The sequence below is a fragment of the Pan paniscus genome, chromosome X, assembly GCF_029289425.2.
Source record: "Pan paniscus chromosome X, NHGRI_mPanPan1-v2.0_pri, whole genome shotgun sequence".
In the NCBI taxonomy this organism is placed as follows: domain Eukaryota; kingdom Metazoa; phylum Chordata; class Mammalia; order Primates; family Hominidae; genus Pan; species Pan paniscus.
The window spans coordinates 16,382,441-16,400,415 of NC_073272.2; the positions used below are offsets into that span (position 1 = coordinate 16,382,441).

Consider the following 17,975-nt stretch of genomic DNA (forward strand, 5'->3'; position numbering starts at 1 on the left):
AAGTCATTTAACCTTTCTTTGACCTGCAGTTTTTCTCAGTTCCAGATTCACAATAAATGTTCAATGAATGTCTTAATTATCCCTGAGTTGGCTGTAGGATAAAAGGGTGGAAGTAAGGGCGACAACGCCCCTTACCTTCCTTAACACATACGTATGGACATACTTGTACCATTCAGGCTCCACTCACTTTCCACACTTAGTCCAAAGCAGATGGATACTCTCCTTGCCTTGAGTTTCCTCTTTTTGGGAGACATGTAGCTCACAACAGAGGTGACAGTTGCATCTACTTTCAGATAATAGTTTAGCTGATGCTGTTCCTCCCCTTTAGCTGCTTGTTAAAAGTAAACTGAGGAATTATGCTTGGTTTCAAAGTGTTATCCAGTCAAGGATGGACCATCCTATCAACTGACCAGAACTCCATTCTCTCTCCAACCTTTGCCACCAGAAACAGTGGTCAGTAAGTCTCCATCAGTTACCACAGTGGAAGTCTTTTTAACACAGTAAAATATCAGCCAGGTAACACAATTTTGCCCTCAGTTGTCAACAGGTACAAGGTTACTTTGGTTTTCTCAAAACGGTATCTGCAGTTCATAAGCATGCTTACACGTGTTCTCTTCCCCCTTTTTTTTTAAAGTAAAATGAACTCAAAACATTTTAAAAATTGCTACACTGTACAGTAACTTTCTCCCTTTCTTCACCTCAATGCCACGATTAAATAGCTGTAATACTAGACGCATAGTAACAATGAAAAAGGCAGTTCTCATTATTTCAATGTGCAGGCTACATTTTACCTTCACCAATGTTTGGATATATAAATACTAGATGTGAAATGACTTCGAAATGTAAAATGTAACTAAGATGTGGGGGAGTATTGATTATTTAAATCTTTGGTAATTTGAGTTCCTTCCTCTGATGGTGTTCAATTTATCCCTCTTTTATTCAACACCTTCAAAACATTTTCATCCAGGAAATATCAAAGCATTTGGGAAAACTTTAGCTGCAGATTTATCAGTTGCTCTCCAAGTTGAATCCAATCCACATTTGGACTTAATTAACATGGGCCAACCATATGTGTGCACACTTTCTGAAAAGACCACACACAGATGGGAACAGATATTGTATTTTTGTCCTTCCCAGCTACTATTGCTCAATGCATATGGGTATTTTTTATGATGCCTTTATAATATTTGGTAAACATGGACCTTCCTACTCAGCCACTGGGATTTTAGTCAGGGGAGAGGAGAACAGCTAATGAGCCAAGCAGTGTTGCCATTTATCTCCTCTACATCCCAAGGTCAACAGGAAAAAAAAAAAAAGAAAAAAAGAAAAAACAGCAAAAGTGCTTATTTGGAATTAATAGAGAGGAAAGAGTCTAACCATACAGCTTAGAAACAACCTGGGATTTAGGTCCAGCCTTAGACAATATTGAAAAAATGATGTGTCTCTGGTGCCCAGCCACACTGTTCTGAGCCCTGTTTTTCATCTAGTTTCATCTTTCCCTTTGATTTTCTTAGTATGACAGTCTGCCCTTGGAGATATCAATACGGAATCTGGGAATCTATCAATTTATTTACACAAAGAAGGAAATGAGTAACAGTACTTGAAACACATTTCTCTTCCTACCTTTGCATCTTAATAGTCAAAGAAGCCTTTAGCTAAATGTGTATTTATTTATTATATATAGCAGCTAAGAGTTGGAAGGTGTTTGAGCAAGGATATATTGGGACCTTTGTGGAACTCCCAACAATTTATACACCATTAATTTTTCAAACTTTGATTAGGTGGAAAGTCTTCCCAGGTGCCAAGCTCAGGGCTGGAGTAGGCAGGACTCTCTCTATGCATTACATGATGTAAGTTCAAAGTAGCCATTTAATCACAGAGCTTTCAGAAATGGTAAGTTAAAAAATTTCATTCCTTGCCTGCCTAACCAGACTTGGACCAATTCCTTTTGTTTTCTGTGAATAAAGATCCTCATGTGGGTACCTCAGGTTCAATTCAGGAGCATCAAGGCATGCTTCTCTGATAGACCAAAAGGGCCCTCTAAGGATCCAGGTATGTAAGAATAGATAACCTGCTCTACCCGATCACTGTGAGTGCTTATCTGGGCCCCAAGGGAGTAATTAAAGGTCCTTTACTTGATTCTGTTCACATGTGTCTGATTCACATCATCAAAAGTATTGTTTAAGTGGGAGAGTTGGAAACAACTTCGAAAAGTTCAATAATAAATTGAAACTATTAGGATACAAATCTGCAATTCTGATATTAAGTTGTGATCTCCTTCAAGAGACACACTGTCTTATTTTAAGTGTCTGGTGCCTGGTGCCCAATAAATATTTGCCAAAATATTGCTGAATGGATGTATAATACTAAGTTACAGCCCAGATGCAGTCCTGCTTAACACCAATCCCTCCACAATAGGACCTAGAGCTAGTCTTCCCATGTACTCTGTTCTTTATGACCAGTACCATGAGATTTCCTAAAATTTTTGTTGTGGTTCATTCAATGCAGGTTGCAGCCACCTCCCTAACTTCTTTTGAAATTTCTTGGTGGCCTATTTTCCAGACATCAGAGACAGTAATCTGATATGCTGCCATCGCCCTGAGTAGAGTTCACTGCCTACTTTTGGCCTTTGCACACTGGCATGTGTTAAAAGGCATGATGGTCTTGGCTTCTTCTCTATCTTACCTAGAAACTGTCCTCCTAACCCTCTTAGCAGCTCTCCCAGTTTCCTAGCCACATCTACCATATTCTTGGTTGCCAGTGGACTGATTTTGGCTTCACTGCCCTGACTTAACCAGTATACCTCTCCAATGTGACTGAAGCCCATGATTAACACCCCCAACTTGTATCATTACCCCTAGTCCAATCACTTAGCAGCCTACTTGAGGCTAACTGTCCTACCCTAATGTCGAGAGGCTGAGGGAGGAGAATCGCTTGAACTCGGGAGGTGGAGGTTGCTGTGAGCCGAGATCATGCCACTGCACTCCAGCCTGGGTGACAGAGCGAGACTCTGTCTCAAAAAGAAAAAAAAAATAATAATAATATTTCCCAAAGGAGTGCTACTGTTACTGAAAAATTATAGACCTCTTTCTTAAAACCTTCTCCTTTTTGTCTATCACATTGACAGAAATCAAAGTCATCCCTCGGGATATGCTGAAGTAGTACTCCTTAAAGTGTGCTCCAGGAAACCAGCATTGGTGTAACCTGGGCTGCTTATCAAGAGGGCCTGATAATCTGCATTCTAACCAAGCCCATAAGACAATGCTTATGCCCACCATAGACTGAAACCCACTATACTAAAAGATGTTTGATCAGACAACCAGCCTAGCGGTGTTTTTTTATCCCAGTGATTTCCTAATCTTCCCTCCCTCTCTCCATGTGTGGGCTGTATTAATGATGCACTTTTAACTTGACTTCTAACTTGCCCCCAGGCTAATTTCACTTAAGGTCTAGGTGGGTTAAGATGACACTCTTGTTTGATACTTGATGCATCCTGTCAAATCTCCCTGACACTAGAATGTCACATGGTTCAGAAATTTCAAGGTACAACTGGGAGGAAAGATTCAACGGATCAACATGGTACAGGAAGGCCTTCCTTATGTTCTCAGTGAAAGAGTGAATAGTGTTCTAGGATGTTGGATGACAAAGCCCTATGGAAGCAATAAATGTCTCACCTATCTGCCCAGATTGCCAAGAAGTTCCTATTTTAAGAAGTGTTACTTGCACTTAAAGTTTTCATCATATTCAAGAGGGTAAATTTACCTATAAGAGGAAATCCTTCAAGCTGGTTGCCTTCACTTATAGTTTATAATCACAGAGATGTTGAGCAGGATGGGGATGTTTGCTGGGGGAGGCCCAGAGATTTAGTCAAGATCAAATAGCTCTTTATGGGTAAGCCAGGTCTATCACCCAGGTTTCTGGGTTGCCGGGAGAGGCTGGAGGAGTTTTTAAAACAACAAGCCATGAGAATTCTGGGTGTCTGAGGAAAAATGAAAGGGGTATCCCTGAGCAGGTACAAGGCAACTAAGGTGTCTATGACCAACTCTGCTGGCTTCATAGACAAAAGAGGATAATAAATTGGTAACAGATTATTTTCCTAAGGAGGAAATGTGAAATGTGATAGAGTGGGAAATAATAAAGGGAATTTGATGTCGGTTAAAGCTGTATTCAAATCTAACTTCGGTTGCTTACTGGTTTTATGACTTTGGGAACAAAGCTTAAACTCTGTGAGCTTCAATTTGCTTATCTCAAAAATGGAGGTAACACTGTCTGCCTTGTGTGATAATACTCAGTGATTATAAAATAATAAGAATGCTTGACCCACAGCAGGTGTTCTGAGAATTATGATTATTAATACTATTATCACCATCACTTTAATTTTTAGTTTGCCTAAGTATTTTCATCCTAAAGGAGCACCATAGGTTCCAGCCCCCAGATGTGTCCATGTGCCACTGAAAGTTTGTGGTGTGCTGCATAAAGAGAGATAAATGTGGTCTCAACAGAGGAACAGCAATACCCCCAAGACTCTCTTGTTCGTCCTGAAAGACACAGAAACATCCTCTTGTCCTTCCTCTCTAAACAAGAGAAACTATTGTAATCATTAGAATTAACTCTCCAAAAATAGCATGTTGTCAATCCTTGCTTTAGGGAAGCAGATCACTCATTAAAATTTGTATTTGTACCTGAAAATTCATCTTCTCTTCAAATGGTATTTTTCCCTCAAGAGTTTCACTGGGAATGAACTCCGAGTTCTAATTCTAAGTTCCTTATGAACCAGTATTTGCTTTATGAGTCAAGCAGCCTTCTGTCTGCCATAACATTGTAATGTTAAATGATTAATTTACATTCTTCTAGCAATGTGAAAATAGCCCCAGCCATGGCCCTAACTAGTTGACCAAGGTTCCAGGACAAGTCAGCCAGGCTTCCTGGCATTCCTTTAACTTGATTTGTTTTATTTCTAGTGAGAATCTGCCAGCAACTTAGCGGAGGCACCAGGCAAGCTTTGACAGTCCTGTAATTTAGCAGCATCCTGTGGACTCTGATGACTGGCCTCGTCCCTTCTAAATCCTTTAACCTTTCCCATTTCCACAGAATAAAAGCCTGAAATTCTCACACAAATTTTAGGATACTGATTCATTAATTTGTTCAATAAATATTTCTTGGATACCTACTCTGGTCTAAGCAGAGACAGGGGTTCAGCCTTCATAAATCTTGCATTGTAGTAGGGAAGAAAAATAAATAAAAAATATAAAAATTACAATATTTGATTTAACAACTGTAAAGGTAACTGAAATAGTTTACAGTGTCTGCATCTATCAGTCATTTAAATTTTAAGTGAGGTATAAACCCAAGAGATGGTTTTATGAGCAAGGTGAACTCAATAGGAAAGTAGTAAGAAAGGGAAAGGGCAGGAAAGGTGAGATTTTGGGAGACGGACTTTCTTTGCTTTGTTCTATTCTTTGCCTTTAAAATAGGAATGCTTGCTCAGCCTTCTTACTTTCAGTAAAGAAGCAGGGCCTCTGTGAAGGAACTTTACTTCTTCCCTTGTGCAAACAGGAGCAGGGGTGCCCTGAATGCACAGTGGAGGAACGGACAATAATGCTTCAGGAAATGAGTTATTTAACAAAAATCAAAAGGAAGAGGGGCAGCCTCAGCTCAATGCCTTCATGTGCAATGGCCTTAATATTTCAGATTATCGGGGAAGAGGACAAATCTGACATGCTGGTCAGTGTCTGCCAGTGAGAAGTCTGAGTGTCCAGGCAAGTTCGGAAGACTACTGGCTTCCCGACTAAAATAGTTAATTCTGTGAGACCCACCCAAAGTGGGTGAAAAGCCAGAGCAAAGGAGATAAAAATTGTTCACATTTTAATATATTGGTATATAGACATATCAGCCTTATTTGGTGCAATTTCTGCATGTCTGTACAAAATAATATCAAGTTCTTTTTTTCCCCCAAACTCATATTTAAAAAATCATAAAATAGCCTTTTTAAATAGCAAATGGGGTGGCACTTTTGTAGATTCTTGTCTGGGAGCATAATGAAATATTCTAGGGTGATGGGAATGCTCTAAATCTGGATCTGAAAGCTTGTTAAATAGGTGAATACAGATGTAAAAAGTAATTGCACTGTATCTTAAGATTTGTGTTTTTTTACTGTATTTAATGTACACTTCAGTAGAAAAAAAGGAAAAAATAAGTAGAGGGAAAAACCTAGATCTTAGGCCTTTAGATGCACGGTAAACTGGATGTCATAAATGATGAGCTCTGAGGCTCAGGCAGGGACTTATTAGATCTTTACAATATCTTTCTATTTGCTCATGATTTAACAAACTGCGGAACTGTTAACTCTCCTCCTTATTATTGGCACCCATTGGGTTCCAATACAAAACCTATCTAGAAAGGAAATTAGAAAAACAAAGAAGAAAAAAAAACCCACTGAGTTCTCAGCTGAGACAAGATTCAGGGATAGGGTCATGCTTGTTAGGTATTTCTCTCAGTGGGGTCTCCCATGCTGTTAATAGTTTTGGCTCCCAAAATGCTGAGCCCCTCTAGGATAGTTAGATCTGCCACAAAGGCAGCAATAATTGTGTGTGAGATCTCTGCTTCCTGAAGAAATGTGAAAAGGTCATTTTGCAAAACAGTCAAATTCAGCAAGCCTATGATTAGGAATATTAAAGTTGGGTTGTTTCCAGTAACAAACCAATATATAGTTGAATTCTGTGACATTCTTAAAAGAACATGTTCTTTTAAGCTGTGTTCATCTTCATTATTATTAATTTCTTTAAACTTTTCAAAACTATAATGAAATTTCCAGATTTTTTGGTTTTGATTCACTGAAACCAATTATCCATATGCCATCTAATTATTTTCATATAATGAACATTTTTTTAATTTAAATTTTAATTTTTTGAATTGTAAATGGACAAATTATAGTTGTATATGTTTATGGGGCACAAAGTGATGTTATGATTTAAGAATAGAATGTGGAGTTATTAAATCAAGCAAATTAGCATATCCATTCCCTCAAATACTTATTATTTTTTTATGGTGAGAACACTTGAAATTTACTCTCTTAGCAATCCTGAAATATACAATGCATTATTATTTACTATTTTCACCATGCTATGCAATATATCTCCATGAAAGAAAAATTTATTCCTTCTGTCTAATTGAGGCTTTGTTTCCTTTTGCAGCACTATTCATAATAGACAAGTTATGAATGAACATATTTTTGTATGATGAAAATATTTCTTCTTTGAAAATAGAAAAAAAAATAGATTCTCATTATGGTAATAATAATTTTAAGCTCATGGATCCTTTTGAATTTTTTTCACCTTTAATAAGGTGTCAGCTTTGTTGTTGTTTTTTTTGTTTGTTTGTTTACTTTTTTTGGTTCTTACATTCTGTCCTTATTTCAAAGAGTTCATGGCATTAATCTACACAAAATTGTGTTTTCAAAAAAACAAAGTCTTTGTGCTGGGAACCAAAAACTAAATATCTGTATATCTATAGCTATATCTGTAAATGAACTCCATAATTGACAACAATTTTTCCTGCCTAAAATGTTATTTTTAAGTCAGTTGTTTAGAACTATAAGCCACATTTTTTCCTTTAGAGACATGTTTGGGTTCTCAGAATAGCCCACGGAAGGTAGCTAATTTATTTAGCAATGAATGTGAAATGCTGTAGGTTTGTGGCAAATTTTTAATAATCATGATATGATTGTAATAGCAAAAAATTACTGAACGAAATGGAATTTTGTAATTTTACCTTTCAGTTATTGTTTGAAGAAAGGCACAGCTAATTACACAAAGATGGGAAAGCTGTTATATGAATAGTTTTTATGGACATTTTCAAATAATTTATACTGCTCAATTCAGATAATGCAAGATAAAGAATAAAAACAAAATATGAATCATCCCACTAACCAAAAATATCTAATCTTAATATAATGGTGTGCTTATTTCCAAGATTTAAAACATGTTTTTACATTGCACTGTTTTATATCTTTCTTTTTCCAATCATTATATTTTAATAATTTTGATGATTGTCAGCGTGGATTCTTTGTCTAATCTGACTTCAAATCGCAACCCTTTCCTTTCTTTAAAATACATGTGCTAAATTTTGTTTTGTTTGCTTTTACTTGAATAGATTGTAAAAATGAAGCAGAGAAAGGAAAAATAAAGGAAGCAGGAAGGCAGAGCAAGAATGAGCATGACAGCAAGGGAGAGTTTAGGCAACAGTGTGAGAATTCGAGGGGTCTTTGGATATAAAAGGTGTTTGAGATACGATGAACAGAATTTGAAGCAGTCAACTTTAGAAAAATACGGATTGTAGTATTAGGATCAAATGAGAATAAGCATCATCTTACCTACCTCATCATTTGGTTGATGACAAAACAAATGTTTAGCAAGTTTAAGGTCTTGTTTGGGGGAAGAGATAGTTTGAGGCAGTACTAGGAAGGGAACCAAGATTTACTAATTCTCAATCCTAATTTCCTTCCTTGAATCTTGGAGATACAGAAAAGTGGGGGAGCAAGAGGTGTGCATCATTCCCTTAAGGATTAAAAAGGGAAATGGTGGAAATGAGATGGTAGCTCAACGAATATCCTGATATAAGGATCAGCCAGAGCTGACTGGAGTTCAAAAAAGTTAAGGAAAGAGGAAAGTGGAGCAGAGTAACACCTTCTGAGTGCAGAGAGCTGAAGACTATGTACAAACCATTGTTTGTTTGTTTGTTTGTTTGTTTTGTAAGATAATGAGTAGTTTGTTTTTCCTTTTTTTTTTTTCAATTTTTTTATTTCCATAGGTTTTTGGGGAAAAGGTCCCATTTGGTTACATGACTTAAGTTCTTTAGTGGTGATTTGTGAGATTTTGGTGCACCCAGCACCTGAGCAGTATACACTGAACCCAATTTGTAATCTTTTATCCCTCACCTCCTTCCCACCCTTTCCCCTTGAGTCCCCGAAGTCCACTGTGTCATTCTTATGCCTTTGCATCCTCATAGCTTAGCTCCCACTTATGAGTGAGAACATGTGATATTTGGTTTTCCGTTCCTGAGTTACCTCACTTAGAATAATGGTCTCCAGTCCCATCCAGGTTGCTGTGAATGCCATTAATTCATTCCTTTTTATGGCTGAGTAGTATTCTATCACATATATGTACCACAGTTTCATTATCCACTTGTTGACTAATGGGCATTTGGGTTGGTTCCACATTTTTGCAACTGCGAATTGTACTGCTATAAACGTGTGTGCAAGTATCTTTTTCATATAATAACTTCTTTTTCTCTGGGTAGATACCCAGTAGTGGGATCGCTGGAACAAATAATAGTTCTACTTTTCTTTCTTTAAGGGATCTCCACATTGTTTTCCATAGTGGTTGTACTAGTTTACATTCCCTGTAGAAAGGTTCCCTTTTCACCACATCCATGCCAACATCTATTTTTTTTTTTTGACTTTTTTGATTACGGTCATTATTGCAGGAGTAAGGTGGTATCGCATTGTGGTTTTGATTTGCATTACCCTGATCATTAGTGATGTTGAGCATTTTTTCACATCTTTTTTGGCCATTTGTATATCTTCTTTTGAGAATTGTCTATTCATGTCCATAGCCCACTTTTTGATGGGATTGTTTGGTTTTTTTCTTGCTAATTTGTTTGAGTTTATTGTAGATTCTGGATATTAGTCCTTTGTCAGATGTGTAGATTGTGAAGATTTTCTCCCACTCTGTGGGTTGTCTGTTTACTCTGCTGACTGTTCCTTTTGCCATGCAAAATAAACAAAAACATAAAGTAGGGGAAGGACACCCTATTCAACAAATGGTGCTGGGATAATTGGCAAGCCACATGTAGGAGAATGAAACTGGATCCTCATCTCTCGCCTTATACAAAAATCAATTCAAGATGGATCAAGGACTTAAATCTAAGACCTAAAACTATAAAAATTCTAGAAGATAACATTGGAAAAAACCCTTCTAGACACTGGCTTAGGCAAGGATTTCATGACCAAGAACCCAAAAACAAATGCAATAAAAACAAAGATAATATGTGGGACTTAATGAAATAAACCATGATCTTTAAATGGGTTTTTCTAGCTCAAGAACTACTTGCTCCAGAATTATCAAAATTCTAGAATAAATGCTACAATATATTGTTAACCCATACATGCAGTAAATGAGAAGACTGTGGAGTTAAGCATTTGCCCATTTGATGTAAGAAGAACTAGCACTTACCATGATCAATTATACTTATTACATCATTTCTGTCCTTGAAGCAAAGTCCAAGGTGTAATTCTAAAATAGTATAAACTTTATATCTTTTGGACATTGGTGTGGGTAAGAGCCTATTGTTTTTGTTATGTTATATCTCAGTGGTCTTGTTTATTCTAGTACAAAGCTGAGAACAGCACCATTTTGGGGGAAGGAGGGAGAATCAGAGGCTGGAAGATGAAAAATAGAGAGTAAGAGGTTATGGTGAAATACTACAATATTTAAAAAATTTATCAGTGACTGTTCTTCATTTTAAAAACAAAAAGCACTGCCCTGAGTTGGAGCTTAGATTTCATTATTTGAATCAATGTCACTTTGCTTAATGCCAAGTGTATTTTGTTTGTTTCTCAACAACTGGACTTCATAGATTTAAAAATGGTTTTTAATTTTTTTTTGTTTGCTAAGACTCACCTTGACCTTATCCTGTCCCATGGACTTGAAGAACTTTCCGATGGATGTCCAGACCTGTACAATGCAGCTGGAGAGTTGTAAGTCACCACTGTTGAAATGACTCCCTGCTTGTTTTAACCAATGACCTGGTTCTTTTAGTATGTCATTAAAGAGAAAGGACCCTTACCACTCATTCCCTATATACTGACCAACCCCCAACATCCTAATGGAAAGACAAACCAAAGTGTGTGTGTGTGTGTGTGTGTGTCATACAAAATCTCATTATCAATACAGCATAGACAACCTTTCAAAGTAAAATGCCAAATAACTTGCCTTTCTCCCCCCGCCCAAAAAATAGCCTGACTTGGTAAGCTTTTCATTGAAATGAAAATGTCTCCTGAGAAAATTAAAATTATTAGTCATTAAATCTTTATAGTGAATCACTCTTTAATCAGAAAATTGAATTTCTTTCCATCTTATGCCCATATAGACCATCTCCCCAAAAGGAATTCTGGCAGGAAGGGATAATTGCTTTGAGAACAAGACATAAGGACCTTGGCCAGAGGAGGATGTAAGAATGAGGGGCATGAGATGAGATGGAATAAGACAGAATAAGAGGCATTTCTCTTAGATAAGCAGTGGATACACAAAAGCATGGTGAAGCAAGTAGAAAAAGGCCATCTACTTTGTCCCCTTTATGACCTAACCCTGATGCCACTAAAGTCTTTGACATGTGTCACCATAAGTTGCTGATGCCTCCAAAGTAACAGGATTTTCAGTTAAGAGATATGAATTTCTTTCTGGCTTGGTCTATCAGTTTCTCTGTTTGTAAAATGCAGAGAATAATAAGTGCCACTGACCTACATGGACGTTAGGAGATTTAATGAGGCATGGGCAAGGAAATACTTTTAACTTCTTGGTTTAGAAAAAGAATATGTGTAAAAAGACTTATCTATTATTTAAAAAGAGGTAGTGACAGGGTTGATTTCATTCTGATCATCTAAAATCACTATGGATTTCCCTTGAAACATCCCAGAGAAATAAACAAAATGATGAAACCTCTTTATTTTAAGAAGTTGTCATAGATAAAATGAAAATTTCTGATTTAAAATAGGCCTTATGTATTCATTTTTTTCCTTATCGCTCCTTCTCTTGAGAAAAAAGCTGAGAAAAACATTTTCTTACATGATTCCTTCTTTCTGTTTTCTCTACTGCTCCAAAATCTCCCCTGACTCAACCCAACACTTTTATTTTTTCTGTAAAACAGTAGCCGTAGCTGTCAACTGATGTTCATCCAAGGCTTAGAAAATTTGAATTAGTAAATAAGCTCAGTCCTGGCATGAATAATGAAATCAAAGAAACATCATGTTTACCACTAACTTTGGATGTGAAGGGTGGGAATTATTTTTTTTTTCCTTTTCTATCCCAATATTACTTTCTTCATCCCCACCTCTTTACCTCTGCTGTCTTCCCCATGCTGGGGCTTCAGGGTGACTGACAAGAACTTTTATTGTGGTGGCCAACGAGAAGCTCACCAGACAAGAACGTGGGGTATTTTGTGAGCTTAGAGTAGTATTTGCTGGAGGTTTCCAAGGTGTACTCACACAGATAGGGTTTGCCATTCTCTTTGTGGACCACCAATGCTTGTATAGGGCCTCTTTGTATCTCCTTGCTTTCCATGTTCTTATTATTTTTTTTTTTTGGCTTTATGTTGAAAAGGTAGTCCAAAGAAACAGGAAAGTAGATTACAATTAAACTTGCCATTGATTTCTGGGTAGCTCTGGTGAGTCACTATCTTGCAGTAAATAAGAATAAGAATCCATAAACTTAAAAAAAAAAAAAAAACATGCTGAGGATTTTGGCCAGCCGAGACCTCACATAATATCCTCTGTCCTCATCACTCTTATTTGAAAAGTTCAAATATTACAAACAAAGGGAAAAGGTAGAGAAATGGTGCATGAAAGAAGAGTAGGCTTCATTTCTAGGGTAGAGAAAGATCCAGAAAAAATTGACAGATGATGACCTAGCTTGGAGACTAAGAGCTAACTTTGGATTACCAAACTGATAACAATTTTACTTTGGATGGTTCAAGTCATATAAAAATATGATATTTCATAATAGGTAATCTGTTTTACTTCGTATTAATAATTGTGATGAGTGGGCCCATTTAGCAAGACACTAGCACAAATGAATATTCTTAATTTGCATATTCCATAATTTCCTCTTAGATTACCTGCCAATAGTCTTCCCCATTTGCTAAAGTAGAAGGACTTTAACATAAGCTTTCTGAATGCAAAGCTAATAGACCCTAGGAGGAGGGCCAAGTCTGTAATGGGAATGTTTTAGGCAGGCCCGTGATTAATTCATTCTCATTTAAAAAAAGAATGGTTTTCATTTAAAGTACTAAGACTGGCACTGTGGATTGGATTGTCTTATTGGATTGCTAAAGCCTCAGCTCTTGCAAGTAAAGACAATCTTCAAAGGATTTTTATGTTTGTTCACTTGTTTGTTCTTCAGAAAGAGTTAGTGAATAAAAAGGCAGAAATCAATAGACTTTTTAGATTCCATTCTTTCATTACACAGAAAAAAAATCCATCCATAAGTAGCTTTCTGTCTTAAATTTCTTTGGCTCCAATGACACAGAGTTGTAGTGATGATTGCAGCTCTTTTATTAAGAATGCTCTTGAATTGACTGAGCGTATGTCTGCTTTAGACAGTTTCTTTGTTTGTTTCTTTACATGGGTAGACTTTCAAGCTTTCTTGGAAAGCCATATTCAATTTTCACTATGATTTCTTTACCTCAGTTGGGTACACGATGAATGACCTGATATTTGAGTGGTTAAGTGATGGTCCAGTGCAAGTTGCTGAAGGATTGACCCTGCCCCAGTTTATTTTGAAAGAAGAGAAGGAACTTGGCTACTGTACAAAGCACTACAACACTGGTAAGTTTCTTTTTTTTTTTTTTCAGCTGTTAAACACAAGTGAGCGCCATTTGCAGTTTGGAGTATACATCTCATTACTCTAATTGCTGCATATTTACCAGGCAAATAGACCTATGTGGCACGGACCTGATTTGGCTCAAAACTCCCTCAACAGATAAGATTCCTATACTCTCTGGAATAGGTCAGCAAACACAAGAGTTAATTTCTCCAGAACATAGAGAGAAGGAGAGAGGATTTAGGATCTTTTGCTGTTCCTAGCTGACCATCTGTTGTCGAATGAGTCTGAGGAAAGATGTAGAAAACCTCATTAGTGGTGCAGAAAACATAAATTCTGGCTCCTTTCTGGCATCCGCTCTTGCCATTGGATGCTTAGGTCAATTTGCACCCACTGTCTTACTGCCTTAGTGGAAAAGAGGGACAATAACACAGGTCTTTGTAAACCCAGAAATAGAGCTGTTGTGTTCTTCAGTCCTGGATAGCAATAGAAGTTTGGATGAAAGTCAGCTGGCAGGAATTCAGCTGGCTCTAAAGTCATGTGTTATCAGTAGTGCTGACAGACACATGGGGTTGGGGGGCAGGTGGTGAAGGAAGAACTTGAGGTGGTAGCAACAAATAGGCATCCGTTGTTTTCTGGAAGATTTTACCTGTCCAGAAAAGTTGATGGTTTTTCTTAAGAAAAACCATGGTGTTCATTCAATACTATGCAAGCTGATCATGGAGAGACAATCAAGACATGATGGTTTGTCCAGTAACTGGTCTAGGTCCCTTGCTGAGGAAAACAGTTTATGCACACTTGTTCCAACAGCCAACAGTGATACTTATGAAGTAACCAAAACCTGATTCCAAGGATGTTTTTTTTCCGACCAAGAAGAATTCAACCCTATATCTTGTAATCTGTATGGACTAAGCAAAATTACCTTCTGGAGTTCTAACTCCAAGTCAATTAAGGAGAAAAAAAGTGGGAAGGGGTAGGAATATCTATCTCTTAAATGTTAGAAGTTTTAATACCTTTATATGAACTCCTTTTTACAGGTAAAGAAACACTGTACGTAGTTCCTAAGCATATGCTAAATGTCCTGAAGCAATTACCCAGAAGGCTAGGAAATTTTTACAATGACTAGATTATACACTGGCTTATACAAATGTACATTTTTCTCTTGCCATTAATAACACAATGATAAATACACAGTTCTTTAAATACTTTGTAGTTTTATGTAAACTGTACTACTTTGGAGGAAATGGCTTCAACTATTACACAGTGTATGTCATGTGTTACATATTATATGCTATATAGTATATGCTATTAATATATAATATACTATATATTACATATTATAACCCCCCAAAATTTGAATATTTTATTTCCACTGGTCATTTTCTGTCGGTCTTGTAAATTCTGAAGCTCTGTCTAAAACAATCAAGCTGCAGCAAGCACAGATTTTAAAAATTAAATATGCTTTATGGTTTTGGTCCAGTGACTCTTTAGATCACACATTCTCACACTATTATTATCACTATTATTCCACAGTAATTATTTCTATTACTGGTTCAGTTGGAGAAGAGTTGAATTGGTTACGTAGGGTGAACATTTTGTGCAATCTTCCAAATCCATCTGCAGTAGTCTTTTTTTTTTTTTTTTTAAACAACATGGGATAATGGAATTGGAAATATAAATTCAGGCTGGACTTTAAATGATCATTTCCTCCTTCTAGGAAAGTTTACCTGCATTGAGGTCAAGTTTCATCTGGAACGCCAAATGGGATATTATTTGATCCAGATGTACATCCCAAGCCTGCTTATAGTAATTTTGTCCTGGGTTTCCTTTTGGATAAATATGGATGCAGCCCCTGCCAGGGTCGCACTGGGCATCACCACAGTCTTAACGATGACCACCCAGAGTTCAGGCTCCAGGGCATCTCTGCCAAAGGTAAGAAATCTTGCTTGATAACAGATGACATGAAAGCTTCCCAAAGGTCTTGTGGGCTGGAGAGTTCTGTGAGGACAGAAATGTTGGCCACCCTATGACACTGTCATAGATATGAATGCAATAAGAGGACAAGAAGCTGAGTTTGAGAGAATCAGGGATCTGGGAACATGGGGAACCCTCAAAATCATATCATTTAGAGGAAAGGGAAATTAGTATTGAGAGGGAAGAGAAATGAGTAGAGGCAGAAACATGGCTTAGAGACTCTAGGAAGCCCCTGAGTGCTTTTGATCTCGGTTGTTTATAAGACATAAAGCTTGCAAGAATCGGAGTAAGACTGATGCAATTTATGCCATATTTTCAAGTATTTATTGGTGAAACTATTGCAATTCATATGTTTAGTGAAGTCATTTATAGTAATAAAAATTTGAATTAGGCTCCTGGAAATCACAGAAGAGCCATATCAATAAATATATGTAAGAAATTAATGTACAATATTAGGGTACAGCAATCTGATATATGAAACATTGCTATGCCTTAATTTCCTTTAATGGCTGATATGCTACTATTTTTGAGTGACACAGTTACCCAGAGAAGGAACAGTAGAGTCATCTAAAATGGTGAAAATTCCTAGAAATGTGGCATGGTGACAGAGGAGTGTGGGATCGATATCAGGGACATATAGAGAGTTTATAGCACCTCAAATAATAATCCATAAGTGGCTGTGTATCTATTTTTATAAAAAGCAGGCCATCTGCATTTGTAAATATTGCTTAAGCAAGTAATGATGAATGTCCCACTTTTGAAATGCTCTAGCACCCCAGAAGTGTGCCTTTGTGTGCTTCCCCATTTCACTGAGTACACTGAGCCATTGGCTTCAATTTTCCAGAATATGAGTTCAATTTAGGATTCAGTGTACATTGTCTCATACTGGTTGAGCAGTCTCTCCAAAATGCATTTCCGGAAAATAATGAAGATGTAATTCCATGTTTTTGCTGGCTTGAGTTTATGTTTGGTTGTGCTGAATTTGACATAATGAGAAATGTTAGATCATGTTCCACATTATCTCCCATGTCCAGAAGATAAGATGACATATGGAGGAGGTCTGTGGTTATAATAGAGGTGGGCTGAATACTGGAGAAATATTTACACAACTTATTAAGTCCCATGCCTCCAAAGATAAACATTAGGTTTTATATGGTCATAGAGAAAGGAATAGAGGTATCTCTAATAGTTTTTTATCTTCTAGAATAACAAATAGTATAATGTACCTGTATTATTTTTCTACTGGAATACAGATGTCAGAAATACTAACAGCTTTTTTAACCTGTATAATCAAAAATCAATTTTACCTAATAGCACTTTTAATCCACTCTGTGCCCCTCCCAAACAGGTTCATTTGCTTATTTCTTCTTAGTCATTAGCTATTGCCATCACTGCATGCCATGGCATTAAACCTCAGGATGTACAAACATATATTTTACAATTTAATAGACAGCTAAAGTACTGGTGACAAACTGTAAGCATATAATGTCAAAATATAAGACATTTAGCCTCCAACTGCTCATTGCTGTGAAAAGAGTAGTCATTTATCTTCAAAATGGGAGTTAGAGTTTTTATAAATTTGTTATTCATTTTATAAAGCTGTTATGATTCTGCATCAATGGTCAAAACTATTGCTAAATAAATGTTCACTGATCAGGGATCTTTGTATGTAAAGGCAATGAGGAACTCAGATAAACCAAAAGAGAGTAAAATCAAAAATCATTTTACACTTGGCTCTGAACTCATGGTGGTTATCCTTTTGCCACCATTAGGTTTATCTTCTTCTGTGTACTTTTCTTATGCTGTTATTAAACATGGTTGGCTTTCAACTGACCATGAGGAAATGTAACTTATGTGGATGATGGTGTGAAACACATGGGATAAAAAGTGAGTCATGGAAAATGAAGAATTGGTCATACAGTTACTTATACATGCACATGCATGTAAATACTCATTTTAATTTATAAACACTGCAATCCCTGACCAGATGCTCCACTGTGGTGATTGTACATTTACTTCAGGGCCTCCTTCAATGCCCCGTATGGAGTACACATGCACATTACACTTTAAAAGTAAGATGTTTGTTATAGAAAAGACAGAAAACACAGAAAACATGATTAATGTTAACCAACCATTAAATAACTGTTGTTAAGACTTTGGTGTATTTTCTTTCAGTCTTTTTCCCATGTGCATTTATGGGCAAGCCCACGCACATGCACACACAGAAAATTGAGATCAAACTTTTACACCATCTTAGATATTTAGAGTTTTCTTTTTTGCTTTTGTAAGTATGATAATTATAAATACATTTGCATAAGAGTGTTTGTAGCCCACTGTGTTCTAGATAACATATATATAGTTTTTAATTTTTAAAAACTTTCAATGAGAAAAAAGAAGGTACTGAGC

General features: G+C 36.7%; 1 protein-coding gene across 4 annotated transcripts in view; it reads left to right on the top strand.

The window, feature by feature from the left end:
- The window catches only part of GLRA2 (glycine receptor alpha 2), a 204,343-nt gene that overhangs the window by 64,279 nt on the left and 122,089 nt on the right, over window positions 1-17,975 (top strand). For all 4 annotated transcript variants that reach the window (XM_034949729.3, XM_003805701.3, XM_003805702.3 and 1 more), the window contains 3 exons: window positions 10,674-10,756; window positions 13,463-13,600; window positions 15,313-15,527. In XM_034949729.3, coding sequence (XP_034805620.1) covers window positions 10,674-10,756; window positions 13,463-13,600; window positions 15,313-15,527 — 436 coding nt within the window. The remainder of the gene's footprint in view (window positions 1-10,673; window positions 10,757-13,462; window positions 13,601-15,312; window positions 15,528-17,975) is intronic.